We start from the raw sequence: 22956 nt of genomic DNA, 5'->3' as shown, positions 1-22956 counted from the left end.
TCCTAACTCCTATATTGTCCCTTTCTATAGGTTGACTTGACCCTTGTATTTTTCTTCATTTAGACTAGGCCAATAATTTTTACACTTATCTGCAACCTTTTCCCAAATCTTCCCTGGAGATTCTCTTTGTATGTTCCACATTCAATTCACATGTTGTTTCACATCACGGTTCGATTCGATAATACTGACCAACATTAACGACAGAAGAAGTATACAGTCTATTACTCCTTATTTTTACGAAACTCCCCAGGTTCAAGATTTTCTCAAAAACTAAGAAAACAATATACAGTAATTGCTAAAGACACGATTATATCTCACTGCATTCCAACAATATGAAATTTACACAAACGTAATTCTTCCGGCTGATGTTGTAATTTTCATGACAAAACAAACGTGTTTCAAAAGTATACATTAAACAGATGTCAAGAAGAATACATGCCGCCAAATAAAACAGTTTTCTATTATGTAATTCACGCGCAAACTACAAGGTTATGCCATATAATGTTCGGAGAATCTTCAGTAACTCGACTACTTGTAAATAGAGAGTAAAAGATCGGTTGTAGCGTCAATACGTACAGTACAAGTCTACTTAGAGACACACATGGGGTGGGATGAGCTTTCCTGGATTCATGATGTTGTTAGGATCTAAAGCATCTTTTATCCTTTCCATTGTCCTCAAATTCTCGATTCCTAGTTCTTCCTCAAGATACTGGAATATATAGAAAAAAGAATCAGAAAAAAGATAATCAATCATCTTCAAAGTGACACTAATTATTGAATTTCAATCATGTTAGTCGACATGAAATCACTCTTATGAACAAAACCTCTTTAGGCATGTCCAGAACATCTAACCCATCCTTCCATAAATGTCAAAAGATAGAGGGGCTTTGTATATCTGCTGTTGTCTTTTTAAAGTCAGTGTATCAACAGTACTAAATGTCTCAGTACATTTAATAATACCTTCATTTTCCCTGTGCCGACGCCATGTTCTCCCGTGCATGTTCCTTCTCAGCCATGGTATCAAAAGATTAGAAAACGTCAGAATGGAATATCTTTTTCTCAACACCATTTTCACACTATTTATAACACAATTCCACAACTTAAAACATGTACGTAAAAGCCAGTTCAGGAGTTGGAAGAGGAACTCAAGAATATAGTCCTATCATCAATTTTGGCGTTCAGATGTCAAAAACTGTTCTATGTGTCAAAAACTGTTCTATGTGTAATGAGTGACTCATTTTTTCCAGCTACCAGGTAAACCTTGAAGAATGGAAAAGATGCCACTAAATTTACTGTATAATCATGGATGTGACAAACTAATTCATCGTGAATGAACTGGTAAGCAACTGGGCAATCATTGAAAATTCCATTCTTCTTATCAAAAGGTTGACTGATTTATGCCATAAACTAACATAACCCATTGAGCATCAGAGAGATGGATATTCAAAAACTTCACCCAAGAGAGAAAATGTGAAACTAGTTTGCTACAGATGACAAAAGTGGGTTGTTTGCTAATGCAAACTGTAAGAATATTACATGCTACCAAGAGAAGCTAACATGCCTGCATACTGGTGTGCAAATGAAAGGCTGCAGATTAAGAGCAAGTCGGGTGGAAGTGACTCGTGACTCATATAGAGAGAGATGGTAAGGCATCCTAAAAACTGATAAGCTTGGCCTTCCATATTTAAGAATCCCTAAAAACTAAAAAGAAAGCCTAAATAAGGGGACTTCTAGTTCAGTAGCTTAGTGGCAGAATATTTGCATGCTTAGACTAGGCTCCACAAATGTAAGCTAACATAGAATAAATGTATGGAAGCTAGGAATAGGACCCAAATGTGTTTAGGGGAGTAGTATTCCTTTGTTTAAATTTCACAAGTCCTTTGTAGAATCCTTCTTAGGAGGTAAGGCCAAACATCCCCCTCCAGTACTTCATTTATATTAATATTGGGTAGCAAACAATGTCAAACCACACATTACACTATTGGACAGGAGCCTAAAAACTCCTAAACCCGCAGAAGTAGTTTAATTTTAAAAAATATTACATGCTGTTGTCTATGTAAGTGGATATTTAAGCTCATGTTTCCACATCATTAGTATATGATAACATGAATAATAAAGAACGGGGCAGTTTATGAGAAGACTTCATTAGTCTGAAGAAGGAATATTGAGAATAGAAATTTCAGGCCAAAAAAAAAAAAAAGAAAAAAAAGAAAAGAGTTTGCTTAAGCAGCTTGTGCAATACCTTCCATGGCTAAAGCTGTATGCACCATGAAGTGGTTTAATCTCTCAGCTTCCTTCCTTTGTTCCTCTTGGTTGGGATCAAATAGAATAAAAGTGTGGAAGTTTCCATCACCAGCATGAGCAACGACGGTGCTGTTAAAGCATATGTGATGTAAGACCATAAGAAAAGCAAGGCCTAGAAACGTGGTTTACTAACTCCCAATGGTTTCGTCTCTATGTATAAATACTATACCATACTAAAGATGAAGAACCCAGCTCTTGCTTGGATCTTGATATTAATTCTGCAAGGCGTGATAGCGGAACACACACATCCTGCGTGATAACAAAGTATATCAGATTTTTCAAGTTCAATGAGGTCCAGAAACCAAGTTATTATGGCTAGCTAAGAGCAAAAGAGATCCATGAATTATTTGAAATCTAAAATGCTAAGAAGCATGAAATAGCCAGATGCACAGATAAATCAAAGTGAGAAGGGGAAGAGAGAGATTACCAAAACTACCACATCCAAAACCTAAAACTTTCATGTTTCACCTAGACATGCACAATAATAGTTTTTAAACTGAAAATATGGAATGTCAATATAAAGAGAGAAATTCACCGTTATCATTGCTTCAGAATTTGGTACCATTGCAAAGCACGCCCAAAGTGCCTCCTTTCTTAGCTACATGTAAAACATTTGAAGAAATTAGCTAAAATAGAGAAAAAGAAAAGCACCATTACCATCTAAAATACAGAAAAATAAAAGTTAAGTCATTCGCACCATCTTTTATTCAAAGCTTCTTAGATCCCCTCAGGATCAAATCAAATTTCAAGAAGGAAACACAAAAAGTAAAAAGCATTTTGGCAGATGTAGAATACAAGATAAATTGATTGAGCAAGGAACAATCTTGTCCAAAAACTGGTAATTTGAATCTAAGTTGGGATCAAGGCTGTGGGCTGATTTTTCAAATGAATCTAACCTACATTTGCAACGAAATCCCTATATTGCATGTCTTCTTCATACTCGCCAAGATAAGCAAAAACATTCATAAATGTTTATCAAACAGTTTATAACTCCAAATATTGAAAATCAGAGAATTACTGAAGAAAGATGATTAGAAGGCTATTTATCATCTCCACTAATAGAGAAGGAAAACGGAAGCAGAATGTATTGAGTCATATGGGAGAAAATGCCACAACACCGTAAATGGAAAAGAAATTATTGTGTGCACATTGGCTCGTGACATTAAGCCACATACCTTCCAAAGTTCCTTTTTCGCTTCAGGATCTTCTGCAAACACAAAATCAGAGCCATTGTGCTCTGAAGCTATCTTCTGAACTATAAGTGTTTGTTCACGGGCATATGCTTCTGGTGGACATTGAAACCAAAACAAGTTGGAAATTGTCAAAAAATTTAAAAATTTCCAGCCTAAAAATACTCTAGTATTGAAGTGTAAAGATCTTTAAATGCTACAGAGAGTTTAATGATATTAAAAAATAAATAAATAAATAAAAAAATCTGTAGCAGTATTTACAAGAGTTAGTACCAGCAAGTCAAAAAGGTTTGCTAAAATTAATCCCATTAAGCATCATTATGAACAAATTAGTCAGAATTTTTTTTTTTTTTTTTGTTACAGGAAGTCAACGGGTTAGCTAGATTAATTTAACTCAAACTCTGAATTGCACTAGCTCTTATGCTATATGTCTACCAATAAAATAAAGGAATATCATCTGATAACAGAAACCCACAGAATATTGAGTAGATAGCGGTCGAATCTTCTACAGATTCAAATGTGCACGTCAAATAAATACCTTATGCTCACATTGTAGTTGATACTCAACTTATGAGATGATATGCACAATCCAAACGAATCTTTCTTTATCAGTTTCAGTTTGCTGGTTATTTCATATTTCAGATGTCTCAATGTAAATTGGTGCTACAGTCAAGCAATGAACCATACCCCATTAAAGATGGCTTCTAGATGTTCAGATCCAAAACTGATGGCATGTGATAACCAGAACATGACATGTCTAAAATAAAACCCACGAGACCCTAATATTGTGACTTTGGTTGATTTGTCATTCTCTCTTATTTTGTCAACACGGTATATCTTCCAAAAAAGCATGTGAACTTGTGTTTAATTTTACAAACCTCCCCTCTCCATATAAGTGATCCACCAAACTAGGCACTCGATTATACATGAAACAAGGGTAGACATATATACCTCTACGGGGGACATGGCTAAAAACTAAGATAATAATATACCCCACCAAAGACAAAAAACCAGAAAGCTTCAACAATCTTCTGCATGCCAGTACCCAATTCCCAAGACAGAAACCACCTTCTCCCACAATATTCCGGCATCAGGATAAGTCTACAATATTAAGGCAGTTTGCTGCATGTAGTTATGCTCTTCTTCTTTTTTTACTTTTCTTTTTTAATTTCTTCTTTTCTTTGCTTTTATTTTAACACCAACTCATCAACTACAATTTTTCTTTAACCTTGGCAGCTTCCACATACCGCATACAGACAATTTAATATTTACTACTTTATTAATTTATGTTGATGATAATTCTATGGAGAGTTCTTTAAGATTGATTCTTTATAGTTTATTATATTTATATGTTATTTTTTATTATTTTATAATATTTTATTAATTTTTTGGTTTGTGGTGAGGCTTACGCCTCGAAGGAAAAAATGCCTAATTACCTATTTCCACCTTTTTAAATACTGACCACAACCCTCCAACTTTATCTTACCATAATCCTCCCACGAAAATATTTAATTATTTATCCTCGCTCCCTCCCGATGCAGACCACAAGTTTTCAATCCTTTGCTACCAAACTAGAGCAATGCTATAAGTATAGACTTTTTCTACAGAATTTGTACAATAAGACAACTGTTGAAAAATAGTTTCTGCCAATTCTGTTTAAAAAAATCTGTACTTGCAGATTTTTTTTTTTTTTTTATAGGTAATCAGAGAATTTTATTCCTTAAAAAAGAGTACACGAGAGGTATACAATCACTTTAAGCATGAAAGGAACAACAAGAAATTAAGCAACCCTACAACAGGATTTTTAGTCACTGCATTAAACCAAGTATACAAAGTCAAGTAAAATAATTCTCTTATCTGCTCTGTTGTCTTTGTATGGTTTTCGAAACATCGATCGTTCCGTTCTCTCCATATGCACCATACAATGCATCCCAGGATAAGATTCCATAGAAGTTTGCTATCCTTATCACGAAGTTTTCTTCTCCATGCCCGCACCACGTCTTCAATACGCCTAGGTAGCACCCAATCCATTGATTGAGAAGCCAGAATACTGTTTCAAAGCCAACGCACGCCATCACAATGAATGAATAAATGATCAATCGTCTCTCCATCCTTCTTACACATATAGCACCACTCGGTTACATAAAATCCTTTTCGTTGAAGATTATCCACCGTTGACACTGCCGATTATCCACCGTTGACACTGCCCCCTCATAACTGTCCACAATAGAAATGCTACCCGTGGAGGCAATTTACTTTGCCACACCATCTTCCAAGGTAATGAACTCTCCACAAATCCCAAAAGGGATTGAAAGTATGAGCGGACTGAAAAAATACCATCTCGAGCTAACCTCCACCTGCTACAATCACCCTCTCCAACCCGAATTTGTATCTCATGCAGAGCGGTCAAAAACAACGAATAATCTTCCAATTCCCAATCCTGTAAACCCCTCCCAAAAGTAATATTTCAACTATAGCCCCCATTATGGATGTCAAGTACATCACCCACCATAGCAGCAGGCTCTAACGCAATGTGGTACAATGAGGGAAATCCTTCCTTTAACGGTTGATCGTCACACCAACTATCATCCCAAAATCTAATATCGGTGTCATTTCCCACAACAAAATTTAGTTTGTCCCTAAAATCACTCCATCCCCGTCGGATATACCTCCACAAACTCACCCCATAGGAGCCACGACCCTCAACCGTACACCAACCCCCCTCCATCACACCATACTTTGCCCTAATAATTTCTCTCCAAAAGCTCTCCCTCTTCACTCCAAATCGTCACAACCACTTGCCCAATAAAGCCTTATTATGCAAAACAAGGCTCCTCACTCCAAGCCCCCCATCCTCATAGGCAAACAAATAGTACACCAATTAACCAAATGCATTTTCCTCTCCTCCCCTAACCCTGCCCACAAGAATTCTCTTTGAAGTCTCTCTAATCTATTTGCCACTGCAACCGGAATAGGAAACAATAACAAAAAGTAAGTGGGGAGATTTGAGAGAGTGGATTTAATAAGGGTAAGTCGACCTCCCTTAGAAAGATACATACGCTTCCACCCCGCTAACCTCCTCTCCATTCTTTCCATAATACCATTCCAGATATGTGTACTTTTAAACCGTGCCCCTAGCGGGAGGCCTAAATATCACATGGGCAATTGTGCAATCCTACATCCCAATATGCCAGCCAACTCCACATTAGTGACCTCCCCAACTGGAATAACCTCAGATTTCCCCAAATTGATTTTTAATCCAGACACCACTTCAAAATATAGGAGCAAACAACGTAGGCTCCTGAATTGTTCATCATCCGCATCACATAAGATCAACGTGTCATCTGCAAATAGCAAATGAGACACCTGCAATTGGCCAACCCTAAAGCCCCTTACCAAACCCTCTCCCACAGCTCTTTAAAACATCCTACTGAAACCCTACATCACAATAACAAAAAGCAATGGGGATAGTGGATCTCCTTGCCGCAATCCTCTACTACTCCGAAAATAACCCTCCGGCGTTCCGTTGACCATAACTGAGAACGAAACAATAGAAATACATAACTGAATCCATTTACACCACTTATCCCCGAAGCCGCACCTCCTAAGCATATACAAGAGGAACCCCCAGTTCACATGATCATATACTTTCTGAATATCGAGCTTACATAACATCCCGAGAATTCCCAAACGCAATCTTGAATCAATGCATTCATTTGCTATCAGCACAGAGTCCAAAATCTGGCGACCTTTTACGAAAGTATTCTGAAACTTGGACACTACTTTCCCGAGCACCTCCTTTAATCTATTCGTCAGGACTTTCGCAATAATCTTATACACCCCACAGATTAGGCTAATAGGGCGACAGTCCTTAATGTCAGTCGCTCCCGATTTTTTAGGGATCAGCACAACAAATGTAGCATTAGAACTTTTCTGGAACCTGCCATGTTCAAAAAAATATGTAAACACATCCAAAATTTCCGATCGCACCACCTCCCAACAAGCCTTGTAAAATAAGAACGAGAAACCGTCCGGTCCAGGGGCCTTATCCTCGTTCATGCTAAACACTACCTCCTTGATTTCATCCTCCTTAAAAGGTCGCTCTAACCACCCGGCATCATCCTCCGTGATAGTAGAAAAATCCAATCCTTCCAACTCTGGCCTCCACTCAAACTGCTCCTGATATAGATTCTGATAGAAATTCACCAATTTGCTTCCAATTTCGAGTGGTTCTTCATAAGTTATCCCATCCACTTCCAACACTGTGATCGAGTTTTTGTGCCTATTAGAGTTAGCGATCCTCTTAGTACATTTATCTCCTTCTTTCAACCAATTGATCCTAGATTTCTGACGCCAAGCAATCTCCTCCATCTCCACCAACCTCTCAAATTCTTCCTTTAATGCTCTACGTTTCTCCTTCTCCTCCCCAGCCAACCTTTGACTCTCCTCCCACCTATCCAACTCCTCAATCTCGGAAAGATACTGAATTTTACGATAGTTCACATTGCCCACAACCTCCTCATTCCATTTCTTTAAATCTCTTTTCAAAGACTTCAACTTCTGATCTAACACAAAACTAGGAGACCCCCTGACATCGTAAGATGTCCACCAAGTCTGTACTTTCTCCCTAAAACCTTCAACTTTCAACCACATTTTCTCAAACTTAAAAGGCCTTCGTCCTCCATCCGTCCTGTTCCCAGTTAACATAATGGGGAAATGATCAGAGTACACCCTCCCCAATCTTCTCTGAATGATATTTGAATACTTAGCCTCCCACTCTCCGCATATCAAGAATCTGTCAATACGAGAAAAAGCAGGTTGATCCCAATTGGATGACCAGGTAAAATCTCCTCCAATCATAGGTAAATCCACCAACATATTCTCCCTTATATAGTCTGAAAAATCCTCCATAGCCCCCGTGAGTCTCCCACCATTCGACCTCTCAATAGGAAATCGAACCACATTAAAATCACCTCCTATACACGTTGGTAGATTCCACCAAGCCATCATTCCAACCAGTTCATCCCACAAGCCCCGTCTACTGTCATCAGTATTAGGCCCATAACACCTATGAACATCCACTGAAATCCATCCCCACTGTTTCTGAACGATATCGAAATTGAGAACAATCCAACACTCGCCTCCTCCATCTCAAGCACTCTGGTGTTCCACATGACTAATATGCCTCCAGAAACCCCTGATGATCCCATGAACTGATACCCTACATGCTGTCCCCCCATAAGCTACTAACCACCGCCCTCGAGATGACCTCCATCTTGATTTCTTGTAAGCATACAAGATTCGCTCCCCAGCCCCATAGCAGATGTCGAACACTCATCCTTTTCCCAACTTCATTAAGTCCCCTTACATTCCAGCTAATTATTTGTGGTATCATTTCAACAGTCTAGCATCCCTCCCCATTACTCCATTCTTGGATTCACTACCCTCGCCATCATAATTAACTAACCATTCGAGCCTCTTAAGTTCACGATCGCCCTTTCTTCTTAATTTACCTTCTTGTTTACTCATCTTCTGTCCCCTATTGGCCTCCAAATCCTCAAACAATTGTAGTAATCTGTTTTCGTATCCATCACAAGACACGCCCATTAACTTACTGAAATCCTGGATTTTCTGTAGAACCCAGTTCGAAGGTGGGTGTCTAGTTTCGAATCCAGACAATTCCCCTGTTTCCTCCACCTGTATAACATCACTTTCTATTTCTCCTTTCTTGGCTCCATCTACCCACAACACCAGTGCTTTTTCCGTCCCCAAGTCACTTACCTTCATTGACTTAGAGTTCCTTCAATTATATGTGTTTGCAACCCTTGTTGTTAAAGGTGTCGCGTCGTGCTCTATCACCCCTGACAGTAGATGCCTCGTCCCTTGGTCGCTTAGTAAAAGCCCATCATCGTGTGGGATTGTGTCCATTGCACTCATCATTACTGTCTCCAAGTTCACCATACTCGGCTCCCTTTCTTTAGACAAAGGTACCACCTCTCGGTCTACATCGGTCCCCGCGTCAACCTCAACCATATCCAACCCCTCTAAGACTTCACCTTTGTCATATTTGGATTGTCCCTCGTCCGTTTCAATCCAATCAATAGACTCGCAAGAGATTTCGAGTCTTCCTTGCTTCACTTGATTATGTGTCGATTCCTTCTTATTCAATCCCGATGCTTGTTTTCCAACAGCTGGATACTCATCCATACCTACTCCACACTTGTGACAACATAATAACTTCTTGGGACCCATTTCATACCCACTTCCCACTAGCCTAATCAATTCCTCCAATGCTCCTTTCAATTCCTGGACACGGGCCATAACTTCAGCCTTATGCAAACAACAATCCTGACCTTCGTTTACATTGACACTGTCAGTCATCTCCTTTTGCTGTTGCATCCGCTGGTCAGCCTGCTTCGAGGTATTTAAGTTTGCTGTTACGTCTGCATAAGTCAATCTTTGTCGATTACGTTCATTCACCGGTCGACGTTTGGCCTTACCCCCAGCAACAAAAGAATCAACAACAGTTTGAAATACCCGCGAGATTGATGCCCATCCTTCTCCATTCGCGCCTTCCGGCACCATCACAACTCCTTTCCTACGCCTATCCCCATACTGTGCTATCATCAAGTACCTACCACGGCTATTCGCACAACGCTGTGCCAAGAAGGTTCTTGATGACTCATTGAACCTAGAAATGAATTCCTCATGCTTACTAGTTACCCTCAACTTGTCCACCATATTCACCATCCAAAGTGCACCAAACCTTCCCATGCTAATTGCATTCGATATCTTCGAGCCCCATTCGGTCAATCTAACAGCACCAAGATTGGTAACAGAAATTGCAAACTCCTTCGTCTCAACTCGAAAACGATGATTGAAGGCCACATCAAATTCATCCACAAACTTCCTTCCCTGATTATGTGTGAACAGCTTATTAGACAGCAAAACAGGCATCGTTACTGGACTGGGGACATTCTGCCTGACATTCTGGTTCTCCGACGCCGGCGCGTGCTCCTCCCCGGCCTGCCTCCGGCATCGGAATCGCCTGCACTGTGCTCCGGTCAGGTACATCTGCCTGAATGGTGGTTGGATTTGGTGTGATCTGGGTTTGCATCCCAGATTGGTGTGACTTTATATGTGGCGTGGGGCTGTATGGGTTAGGGTTTCCGTCCGACGCGATATTGCAGTCGCCGGTTAGAGGAATGGTCGGAGGTGTATCGACGATGGGTCGCTGGTCATGGGTTTGGATATTAGGAAGGTCATGGAAGAGAGCACTCTGTACTTGCAGATTAATTCACCAAAATATTGCACATGATCATGTAAAGTCAATATTTGCCACCCCATTCCCTGCGAACCACACACAAAACAAAACACATAGAAAGAGACATGCTACAATAATATTTGTATATATACATACTGTAAATAAATAAAATGACATGGTGGCAAGTTATTGAAAAGTGGGCATGGTTCACCTGTGCCAATAAATTCAAACATCATAGTCGGAACTTCAGGTAAATTTTTTGTATTAGCAAGATTAATCGCCCTCACTTGAACTTCATCCATAAGCTCCACCCTTGAAACCTAGTGGGCATAGCGAAAAAGCGGGGAGAAAATATAATATTATTAACATATTCAATAGCTATCGAAATATCCAAGTCAACTAAATTTAGTGCAGGTCATCCAAATGAGGTCTAGTTCAGTTGCTAATCCATTTTACAATATAGATGAAATGAACATGCAAGCATATCACTGAAAATTCTTTGGTAACAAATAGGCATTAACAAAAAATCCATCATAAGAATTCAACATCCAATATGCTGCAAGCCTGCAAGTGCTTGTTCAACGAGTCAGGGAAAAAAAAGGGGGGGGGGGGGCCATTGTGCCAATAAATGTAAACAGAGTTGTGCCAGCCATTTTGACCCTTCATTCTGCAGCTGTTATTATTCAAAGTTTAAACGAAAATAGAATACAAGTACAAAAGAAATTGGGCAGACACGGGCTAACATAAACCTTGTTATTCGAACTTTACAGTAAATTTTGATCCACATTCTTTCAAAAAAATACATTCTTAAACAGTGATTTGACATCATTTCAACCACACGTTCTAACAATATTATCAAAATAATGTAGCTCAAACAAGGGCTTAATAAACCAATGGAAAGAGTACAAAAGGCCAGAAATCTTTGGCACCAGAAGGTCTCAGAACCATTGGTTCTAGAAACATCTTATGGACTTCCTTTGGTCACAAAATTCGACTGACTCAGAAATAGCTACTTTGTAATTGATTTTCTAGATTAGTATATGGCATATGTTCGTCTTAGAAACATCATATGGCCTTTCTTTGACCACAAAATACAGCTGACTTCAGAATAGTAACATTGAAATGATCTTACATAATTGATTTTCTGGATTAATATATGGCATGTGTTCTTACCCTACTTTGTTCACTGAATCTATACCCGTAGCTTCTTTAGTTAAATAATTTAATTAAACAAACCATGAGATAAACTAAATCTTTTTTGACAAGTGAACACATACTTATAGTTTTATTATTCACAGATAGTTTGTACATCGAACAATAAATAAGAAATTATGGTTTCAATCTATACGATATGAAAATTCAATTAACATCAAATTTGGCAAACGTTACTGACCTGTATGCCAGACAGCATAGTGGCTATAGCAACATCTGCTGCATCTTTAATTGTAGGAAAGTTACACATTGCAACCTGAACCATAATAAAAGCCATAAAATAGGCTGATATTAAGCCTAAAGGAAACTTCAGACCAGACTTCTATGCTACAATTGCAGTAGTCCAAGACAATATCTAACCAAGTGAAATATTTTACTCTTATCATCTCTAGTATACATATACATACCAGCAACGGAAAGATACTAAAGCATGCTTCATTAATAATGCATACCAATAAGAGGCACATTTTTTGTCCTAACAAAGTAGGCTCTAGCATCTTGTGAACTTACCACTAACTAGTAAGTTAATGAAAGCTACACACACATACATGCACCCACCACCAGCATGAGTTTGCAAAAACATTTTAAGAGGCGGAAAAACAATGAATTAAGGTTAAACTAAAGAGGAACACCATTGTGAACGACTAGGGAATACCACTGAGTGTTGTGGAATCTTTTGCAAGCGTAGAGTAACTTCAGTGATAACACCCAATGTTCCTTCACTTCCAATCATCAGACGTGTCAAATCATACCTATGCAGTTTGCAACAAGGCAAGTTAATAGGGTTATTGAGTGAAATTATTTCTTGTTACTCAAAGAAACAAAATTTTGTGATTTAGCACACCAAATTGTTTCCTTTTTATAGTAAGATATCAATAGGCTACACCAAGAATTGGTAATTACAATGAGTAAGGAACTAAAAGATATGAGTAATAGATCATGAAGGACAGCAAAATTCCCCGCCCCGAAACCCCCCGATTCTTTTTATTTTATTTTATGTTTCAAAGGATTTTAAATTCTTGAGTTCAAATAAATGGAAAAAAAGGGATGCTCGACCAAGCTACTCCAATGTTTGAGCCAATAAATTTATCAAGAGTGTTCAATTATTTGCTGCCTCGGCCATCATAAGACTTCGAAAATCAAAATCTTCAGCAAGGCATGCACGGACCTCATGAACCACTATTTGTATCTATACCTAGTTGTGTTCGCGCACGAGATTATTATGCCCTACATGAATATATAGCCCCTGGGGTAGGCCCGTAGAAGAATGCACAAGGCGGCTGTAACATCCAGCGAACTCATGCGGAGAATTTCTCCAAATTGTAATTACACCATGTGAGTGGATTGTTAAGGTAGAGGTAATGGCAACTGAAGCGGGAAAGTCAGACTCGAAGAGCAGAGATTAAAGTAGAGAGCTAACCTAAACACAAGAAAGATCCATTGAAAGAAAGGATTCGAGGAGGAAATGGGAAAAGTAGAAATACTGAGTGTCGCATAATAACGAGGGATAAGACATTTATGTTTCAGACAGGAGGCTTTCCTTTCTGAACCATCAACGGTAAAGGTTATGGAAGAAGCCAAGCCGACATAGGTGCATCACAAGCAGATACAGTCGGAGCAACATATAAAAGCATGATTCTTCCCTTATCAATCTTTAAGATACCTAGTTGTGCCAATTTCCTTAGCTGACAGTACTACTTCTATGCCAAGCGACAACTCGGATCTTATGTTCTTTAGATGCTCAGCTTATCTGCCAGTTGTCGCAAAAGGAAGAGGCTCAAACTCTTATCCATACCTCAACATAAGACATCTAACAGGAGCAAGACTTGTATTTTATAAATTAAATCGTATTTGAAAAAAATAAATATACAATTAAAAAAGGCGGAAAATGGGAATTTATCCCAGCTCCCACCCCATCCCCACCTGCCTTTTGAAAATCCACAACAAAGTGGGATGGTAATGGCCGCCCTTCCTGTTGCTATTCCTAAGCAAATAATACAGAATTATCGGATAATCGGAAATTTGTCCTTTTCTATAATACACAAGCCCTTTTATCTGTGAAAATATATATAAACCCAATAACTCCAGATATTCCTTTTTGTTTTAATTGCATAAAGCAGCACAAGGCTGTAATAAAGCTACATAGGAACAAACGAGGTCCTCTCTCAACCCTTAATATATTGAAAATAAGAAGTTACAAAGGACAATGATATTGGCCGAAGGTCTAAAAAGTAAAGGATGGGACTTATTCTAGTCAAAAAGAAAATGGGACATAAATCAAATTAAACTTTTTGCTGCCATGAAAGACCAAAAGGTTGTTGACAATTACCCATGCAAATTTCAAGCATAAGGAAGCTAGAGAAATGTTTTAATATGCCATCAGAAATAAATGTGCTAAACATATGGAGAACGAGCTAAAACTAAATATAGATGATAGATGATAGATGACCTCATCACTAAACATGGCTTCATAATAATCTCAGACTTTTTACTATTCTAAGATAAGGCCAAACCAATACATTTGCAATAATGCATACTGGTAGTGGAAATGCTACAAGTTCATGCTAAATAGATATTGTCGTTTATCGACATGATGTAGGCAAATATATTGTCATTATGTAGATAACAAATGTTTGTGACTGAAAACCCACTGCCAAGCATCCAACAAACATGACATCTTATGCAGAGGGGAGCTCCCAAACTGAAAGTACTAAACATCTGCATATGAATACAAGAATTGCTTTCAAAAAGCATCTTGCAATGGCTAACGAAGATCATAAGAATGACATGAGCATTTAATTGTTTTACTTTTCATTTCACAAATGGCCAAGACATCTAGATAACGTGGTAAGAAAAACCCACATCTCTAAACTGCAAAATAATCAATAATGGATATTCAGAAAAAATCGATTTGTATGTTAGGTAATCTATAGCTTCCTCTTCCTCCCAATCCTACCCATCAACGTTATAGATAAAATGATAGAAAATTAGAAACCAAATGCAGGTCTTATGCTTGTTAGAAAATGCTTTAATGCATTATCTTCACAGTAAGTTAAGATGTTTAACACAACTTCTAAAGATAAAGATTATTCAGGACAATGAGTGTAATAGACATAGAAAAAGGAAACACACCCAGCAGCACTTTTCCTTGCACGTGAACCAGTCTTGATGATGTCTCCATTGGCTAGAACAACCTGCAAGAAGGAAACATAATTAATGTAATGTACGCCACTGATCAAACAAACATTTGATGAGGTTATAACAAACCTTGAGATTGATGACATTATCGCGCATAGTTCCATACCTACATGTTAGAAATAGAAATAATTAACTAAACTCAATTATGAATGAAGTAGTATTCTCACAAAATTTAGATTTTTTCTGTCTCTACGCATAGGCAAGGGCATTTTATGTCAGCCATTCGAATAAGTCAAAAGAAGCGTGCAGGGCCATCGTACAACAATTTGACTAGGTACACAGAAAAGTAGGAATGCTCATAATTATATAATATAGAAACTCGGTCATGGCAGTTTGAGCAAAACTATAATGCCACCGTATGGGACTTTAGCCGTAATTGGAAAACTTAAAATGGTGCCTATTTAGTTTCACGTAATTATTTTCAATAACTGACAAATCAGAATGAATTACACAGAATAAATATCATGTGTTTTATAAAATTAAAACGGAGGTATGTAACCTGACAGCTAAAGAACCCGAACAACGTGTAGCGCACATTCCCCCTATTGTTGCTCCAGGACCTGCCAATTAGATAGCTTTTATTACATAGTAATGCAATATAAAAGTGATAAATCTCTATACAATCTATTACGCAATTAAATCTGAGCCAATCTGTACAGTTAAGAAATAACTTTATTCAGGAGTAATTTACTATTTTCCTTTCTCTCCAGGACAAAAACCAGTCAAATGACTAGCTGGCAAGCAGGTTGTTTGACCAAAAAAGAAAATAGATATTTTATCCACACATTCTAGCTCTCATATGATCTAATCCATGAACAGAAAAGTTGGCAATTGTACAGGGAAGAAGATTCCTCCACACTCAGTAAATTACTTTCATGTCTGACTTTGAACACGCCCAAAGATTTCGATGGTCAAGCATGAAAACTTGCCTGAGAGCTCAAGGAAAGAAAATACTACATTCAACCAAGATAGGAACAAAGACGATGTATATCTTCATTTGCTAAGAGAAATGCGCCTTACGCTTAGGGAGGAGCAGGAATTGAGAGAAATTCACCCAGCTTTTCCAGCATTGTTCCAACTAGATCACTGAAAGGTCTAAAATCCATTAAGTGTCACCCGCTTCTTGTGAACGCTTTTTCATTAAGCATTATTACAAGTAGTTTTCAAGTCCTATCAGCAAACTTCATCACAGACACGAGTTCTTTTCGCCATTCCAGCACTACGTCCGTTGAAAAGTCTCACGAAATATCTTTTGCAACCATGTCAAACAAGCTTATATATATAATCATGTATACTTATCAAACACAATCTCTAGAACATGACACTTATGTCAAGTTACTTTTTGAAATTTCTATTTTCAAGAATTGAACCGTCAAGTCGATTACCATGCTGTGACTGTCTTATGCTTTCACATATCAAATCTTTGCATGCCTTCATATAAATAAGACCTCTTAGTTTGAAAAGTATAAATTTACTTGATATCGAGCATTTTCTCTTTAAAAAATAAATAAACCTCATCTAAACACAAAAATTATTTTGAAGATGTAAACATAGAAGATCGACCGATGAAGATCAAAAGAAGCTAACCTGGATCAAGAGGAAAGAACAGACCATAAGGCTCCAGGTATTCATTAAGTTCCATCCACCCAATCCCAGGTTCAACAACCACATCCATATCATCAAGATTTAATGATTTGATGTTCTACAATTTAAAAACTTCGCTAGGTAAGGGATTAGGAAAATTTTCCAACTACACATACAACTAGTACATGCAATTGTTGAAAAACCTCCTAGTGTAGTTAGTTACATGGAAATCAAAACAAATAGGTTAAATTATTGTAAAAATAAGTTATGAAACAGATATAGCAAGAAAAATTGAAACTTTGAAGACAAAAGAAATGAGATTAAAATCAAGAACTGTAGAGAAAAGACATCTAAAGCATGATACCCTGAGAAGGAGTGCTACGAAAAGTAAGCCTAGTTGAATCAGTGAAAAAGAAAATTAGGGGTTTGCTGATCCAGTTTGTTAGGTAATCTTTGTATACACCTATCCCCATGTTCTTTTGGACTATTCTGCACTAACTTTACATGGACAGAAAATTTATAAAGAAAATTATTTGAGCTAAATTCTGTTACAATTACATTTCTGATTTTTTTTTAGGAAAAAAAAAGGGGGGAAAGGAAAAGGAAAAGGAATTTGTACTACATACAGGACAGTGTGGTTTTATTGTCCACCTTGCAAAGATAATATATTCTTTTTGTGATTTAGCTCTTTTAGACACATGACATATGAAAACACAAGGGTAGAGAGCAGTGTCTGATTGATTTTTATACTATGATTTTGGGTAACTGTCTATTTGGGAAGTAGTAATCCTTCACTTCTCTACTTCTTACCTACTAAGAATTAAAAAAAATTTATCCACATAATGAAAGCGTGATTGACATTATACTGTTTCTCGTTAACCAAAGAATGAAGTAAGATCGTGACGATCGAGAAAAATGATTCTCTAAAGTTAAAAGGAAAAGAAGATCCTCTTGTAAATATGAGACATTCAGAAATCAACTCTAATATAAACAATTCATAGTTGTACTCGTACTTTCATTTGTGACATGTCAATACAAACACCACCATTAGGGGATAACGTGTGGCCCTCAAGTGATGTAGCTCCGGCAAAGGGTATAATAGGGACCTGATAACAACAAATTAGTAATTTAGAGAAATAAAAATCAAATGAGGAAATGCTTGCCTAAAGTTACCAAACCAGTTTGGATTAAATTGAAGACTCATAACTTCCTCCAACATTAATAATCAAAATATGCTCCTTTTTCACAATCATTTTTAAGAATCGCTACAGTCTTAAAGAATAAAAATTACTCTTGCGACTAAAGAACTAATTTAAAAATTTTGAACAGAGTAGAAGCTCGGACCTTGTGCTTATTACAAGATTTCACTATCTTGGACACCTCGTCTTGAGACCTGCATTTTGAAGAGAAAGGCTGGAACAATGTACATGATGTAATGCAGCTAGAAGCTATGGAAACAAGTTGTAGCTCTTCAATATCATTTACAGTCCACTTCTAAATCATTTACAGAGTAAGATTCTACATTCACATGAGTAAGATTCTACATTCACATGGTCTTTTTCTTTTCAGTATCTATTATAAAAGAAACTACAAGATGAACTACATACTGCAGATCAAAGAACAGGGGCTTCATGATATCAAACAAAGACCCAATGTTAGATAAAATACAATAATTAGTAAACCATTTTCCAGGCTCTCTTCATTCTTTCTTGAAATTAAAATTCATTACTTTATAGAACCATTCAATCGCTATAAGAAACAAATAAAATCAACGATAGAGCCCAGCTTCCCCAAAACTACTGTCTGCATCTATTATCATTGCCATTATTTTAGCCCCTCAACAGACAACATTACACTTGGTCTTAAAATTCAAAAATACTCATAGGAAAATTACATTTACCCTTCCTCTCCCAAGAGAGAGACGCCAGGACTCTTTGTTGGACCCACAATATGTGCCCCCAAACTTACATAACCCACATGCCAATCACATACCTTGAATCCACCAGTTATTATCATAACGTTCTTGCAACCAAAAGAGCATTAACTCGCTCAAGCAGAAGGCGCCATATGAGAGCACCAATCACAAGAAAATGTTCTCTTCAACATTTAAAAAATTTCCCCAATACTTCAACACACATCCAATTATCATTTGATAGCATTTCTTGACAAAACAACAAAAAGAACAGGAAAAAAATAAAATAAAATTGTCTGACTGCACGTTCCTTGGGGGGGAAAGGAGAGCATCACACACATCAAGCCACATAAATGCTTGGTTAATTAGCAACTAATAAGCAGATCTGCAAATTTCTGAGGGTACAAGAACCAATCTCACCTTGGAAAAACAACCACGTCAGGGATGTTCACCGTTTTATGAAAGCTATTCTGCGGCTTTCCATAAGAGTATCTATCATCGTAGTCCACTGTCATGTTATCCTATATTCTAAATAACATTATAATCCACCCAAAGTAAACAAAACATAGCTAATTAACAATTTTCTGTCTTGTTTGTTTCAACTCTCAATGCAGGAAAGAAATTAAAAAGTCAAAACTTTGTATTTCGCAAAGAATCAAGTGTAGAAGAAACTGGAAAGTCACGCAACGCGGAAAAAATGCCAGAACATTATTGTAGAAAACAATCAATAGTTGATCAATATCACAATGGAAAATTAGCTCAAATGCTTGCTTAAAGTGTGAAAAAATGGTACCTCACAGATGACCTTTAATTCCTCAATAAGCCCTTGTGGAACTTTTGTATGTGTACCTTTGACCAGATAATCAGTACTGCCATTGCCACCAATGCTCTTACCTCTAAAACTCAAAGGAATTACAAAAGATTTAGAAAGGGGAAAAAAAATTCTACTTAGGTAATCACCATTCAAATTTCTGAAAAAAAGTAATTTTCCATTATGCGAGTTCTTGAAAACTACAAAGGTTCCAACTTCATACTTCCAATTAATTTTTTTTAATAATGCGATTAAGCTTTTGTAATATGCATCTAATCACATTAAAATAAATAAATAAAATCTACCAACATTAGAACCCAAAAACAAAACCAACTCATATATTATGGGAGAAAAAAATTCAATCTCGTTCCCTTATATACATTTGTGCATAGAATCGTCTTCAAGCAAAGCAGAGAAAAGACTCCCAACTTCAAAACTTCCAAACCTTAATCATTCCATCAAAAATTCAAAATAAACAGAAAATACTCAAGAAACTGAAAAGGAGTGTAATAGTTACATTTGATTAATATTTGGGGCACTGCAAATAAAAGAAAATCATGTATTTTAAAACAAACTTATTCATTTATAAGCAAACTTTTTTAGCCTAGCCAAAGTGCTCTAAAACCTCCTAACAGAACAACGAGATATGTATGATCAGTACTTCGGGCATAGTCTAGTGGTGCAAAACACAAAGGTGAGGTTATCTCACGTCTTGTTGGCAGTCGCCGTGTAGGATTTCGATTTCTGAAATATGGAATTAGACTCCTTGTAGCCGCAGCGTACAAGCAACTCTTGTTCCCTGGCCTGTTGGAACACATCCCGCGATTTACCTCCATCACAAAACTCTAAAGGCGGGACGGTGGGAGCCTTCAAGGTTGGAGTTACATAAGAACAAAAAAATCTCATCTTGTTTCCCTAGTCGAATTTTTGTCAGAAAAATTCATGAATTTTAGGGGGTGTATTCAAGTGTGAATTCAGACTTTTATAATTTCTATTTATTTTCTTCTTAAATTATAAAATTGTATACGAAAATTTTATAATTAATTTAAATATATCAATTTTTATTTATTTTTAGAAGTATATTATATTAATCATATTGAATATTAAATTTATTGTTTATCATATATATGTATAATTTTGATTATTATTTGTTTAATTAAGATCTTAAATTTTTATTCTTTTTAAAATAATTTTTTATTATATGAGTAGGTGAAGGGAAAGAAAAATTGTGAAAACTATCATCTCCTATGTGAGAATTTCACATTACTATGTATATACATATCATTACACCTCCTTATATGGAAAGGAGTCCACATATAATAGAATATTCGTGGACCCCTTTATATGAGAGGAGTGTAACTCATTATGTATATCATAAATTCTACTTCAAATAAAAGTTTTCAAACAGAAGTAAGTCTTTTGAATTATACAGAAGTTTATAAACGATTTAAAATGAAAAGCTATAGAAATCTACTCGTCATTAATTCTATATAAATCAATGAAAAATCCACAAAGCGACCTTTGAAAAAAAATCCATTTAAAATCCAATTGAATACACCCTATCAAGCAAAACAAAGCAAAGAGTCCAACTTCGACACTTCCAAACGTAACCAATCCATCAAAAATTCAAAAGAAATTTTAAAAAACTGAGAAGGGGTGTGATAGACTGTTAGTTACATTTGATTAATATTTGGGGCATCACAAAATGATGAGCCGTCGTTGTTCCGTAATTGCAAAGCAATTGAAGCAACAGAGGCAGCCGCTGCCATGACAAGCCATGAGGATTGAAATGGTTTTTCCCCGTTTTCTGAGCCCGCGATGAGAGTTCTTGCTAGACGGGTGTTCTGCTTATGCACTAATGAGTTTTTTAAATTGGAATATATGGGTTTCGAAGAAGAACGCAGGCGAGAGAGCCAGGAAGATAAAGCCATGGCTGAAAAGAAAAGGATAGCAGGAAAGCTTTGTTGGCAAACAGAGGAGGATAAATGATCCCTAGCATATTTATTTTTCTGTTTAAATAACTAAAAGCTTGTGTGGCCCCATCCTCATCCAATTTTTTCAGCCGATTTCAAACAATTGTGGGCCCAGGCAAGACAACATTCCATGCCAGATAGCCTTGTGTACATTTCCAATGAGCATCTAAGGGCAAAATAGGCAGAAAAGTCTCAACGCATCATTCAATTTGCATCTGTTCTGACACTATTCTGACTTCTTGTATCACAACTGTAGGAAAATGTGATTTGATTAGGTGTTTGGTAAGAATTTTGTTAATTGATTTTTTGACCGTTGGAGATAAAATAGGGGCTCGTTTGGTAGGGATTTTGAGAATTGATTTTTTGAACGTTAGAAGAAATGTGGGGTCCACATGTGAAAGAAGAAGTCAAAAATTACGGCTTGAATAGTAAAATAACGATCAAAAAATCAATTTTTTGGAGCAAAAAATTCCTACCAAACAGGGCCTAGGTCTTATATGGAAGAGAAGAAATAAAAAATGACGATTGAAATAATGAAATAACTGTCAAAAAATTAATTTTAATTTAATTTTAAGCTGTACCGAACATGCTCTCAAAAGAACTCATTGGGCGTCGCCCCCCTCTTGTAAAAGGGGTGTCGTCGGTGTACATATAGCAAAATTCAAATGAGTGCCAAACGAGAACTAAATATTTGGTAAGCTCTAGAATAAATAAATATTTTCTTATCTTACCCTGTAAGTCATATAGAAATAATAAATTTATTTGTTTAGACGGTAACATAAAATATAATTCAAAATTAATTTTCTTTTTACTAATAAAATTTGATAAGTACATTTTGTGAACTTATTCGGACCATATTACTAAGTTTTTATATCATCAAAGTATTACTTTTTATTTAACTTAGGTTAATTTCCTTTCTGATTTCGACTCGTTTGAAGCAATTAGAGAAGAAATAATGATCAATTGGCTATTGGATGCAATTTTTGGATCAAATTCTACACTTTAAAAATTTAAGGACTGCACAATTAATTGAATTCAAGAATTAAAGTGCATTACTTGAAAGAATTGTAGCATTGAAGATAATCAATGCATTGGAATTAAAACGCGACTCGACTTCCACTTGGACTTGCAATTGGAATAAAATTCAATCAATTTGCTTGCAATTGAAAAAAGACTCAAGAAAAGTGGACTGAACTTATTCATTTTTTGTTTTATCCAAGGAATTTAACTTCAAATTGGTGACAACGACATTGGTAGCTGTGGAAAAAAGGGGAAAAAGGAAGGCTGGCATTGGACTTCTCAATTAACTAAGGCGCCGGCTGCTTAGTGGAATAATGAGGAAATTTAGGGTATGTTCGACAGTGATTATGAAAATTGATTTTTTGATTGTTAGAGAGAAAAATATGTTTCATTTCTGAGTGAAAAAGTCAAAAATAAGGGCTGAAATAGTGAAATAACGGTCGAAAAATTAATTTTTTAGGATGAAAAATTGCTACTAAACGAGGGCT

General features: G+C 36.7%; 1 protein-coding gene across 3 annotated transcripts; it reads right to left on the bottom strand.

Annotated features, from left to right (window-relative positions):
• Window positions 1–338: 338 nt before the first annotated feature.
• Window positions 339–21456, bottom strand: LOC111366036 (D-lactate dehydrogenase [cytochrome], mitochondrial). Of its 3 annotated transcripts, none has more exons than XM_022986662.1 (18): window positions 21153–21456; window positions 19458–19560; window positions 19085–19185; window positions 18097–18145; window positions 17766–17858; window positions 16756–16870; window positions 15668–15728; window positions 15238–15274; window positions 15103–15164; window positions 12626–12722; window positions 12152–12226; window positions 10970–11078; window positions 3480–3589; window positions 2840–2902; window positions 2474–2553; window positions 2243–2373; window positions 961–1004; window positions 339–709 (listed from the first exon to the last, which is right to left on the bottom strand). In XM_022986662.1, exons 1-18 carry the CDS (start codon window positions 21404–21406, stop codon window positions 590–592), a joined length of 1704 nt encoding a protein of 567 aa, XP_022842430.1. In that variant the 5' UTR covers window positions 21407–21456; the 3' UTR covers window positions 339–589. The 3 variants fall into 3 exon arrangements, with proteins under 3 accessions (XP_022842430.1, XP_022842431.1, XP_022842432.1); XM_022986663.1 differs by lacking the exon at window positions 21153–21456 and adding an exon at window positions 20185–20396; XM_022986664.1 differs by lacking the exon at window positions 21153–21456 and adding an exon at window positions 19856–19938.
• Window positions 21457–22956: the final 1500 nt, after the last annotated feature.

Source organism: Olea europaea, chromosome 17, assembly GCF_002742605.1.
Source record: "Olea europaea var. sylvestris chromosome 17, O_europaea_v1, whole genome shotgun sequence".
Lineage (NCBI taxonomy): Eukaryota > Viridiplantae > Streptophyta > Magnoliopsida > Lamiales > Oleaceae > Olea > Olea europaea.
The sequence above is the reverse complement of the archived record's forward strand: the minus strand, read 5'-3'. Positions and strand labels throughout refer to the sequence as shown.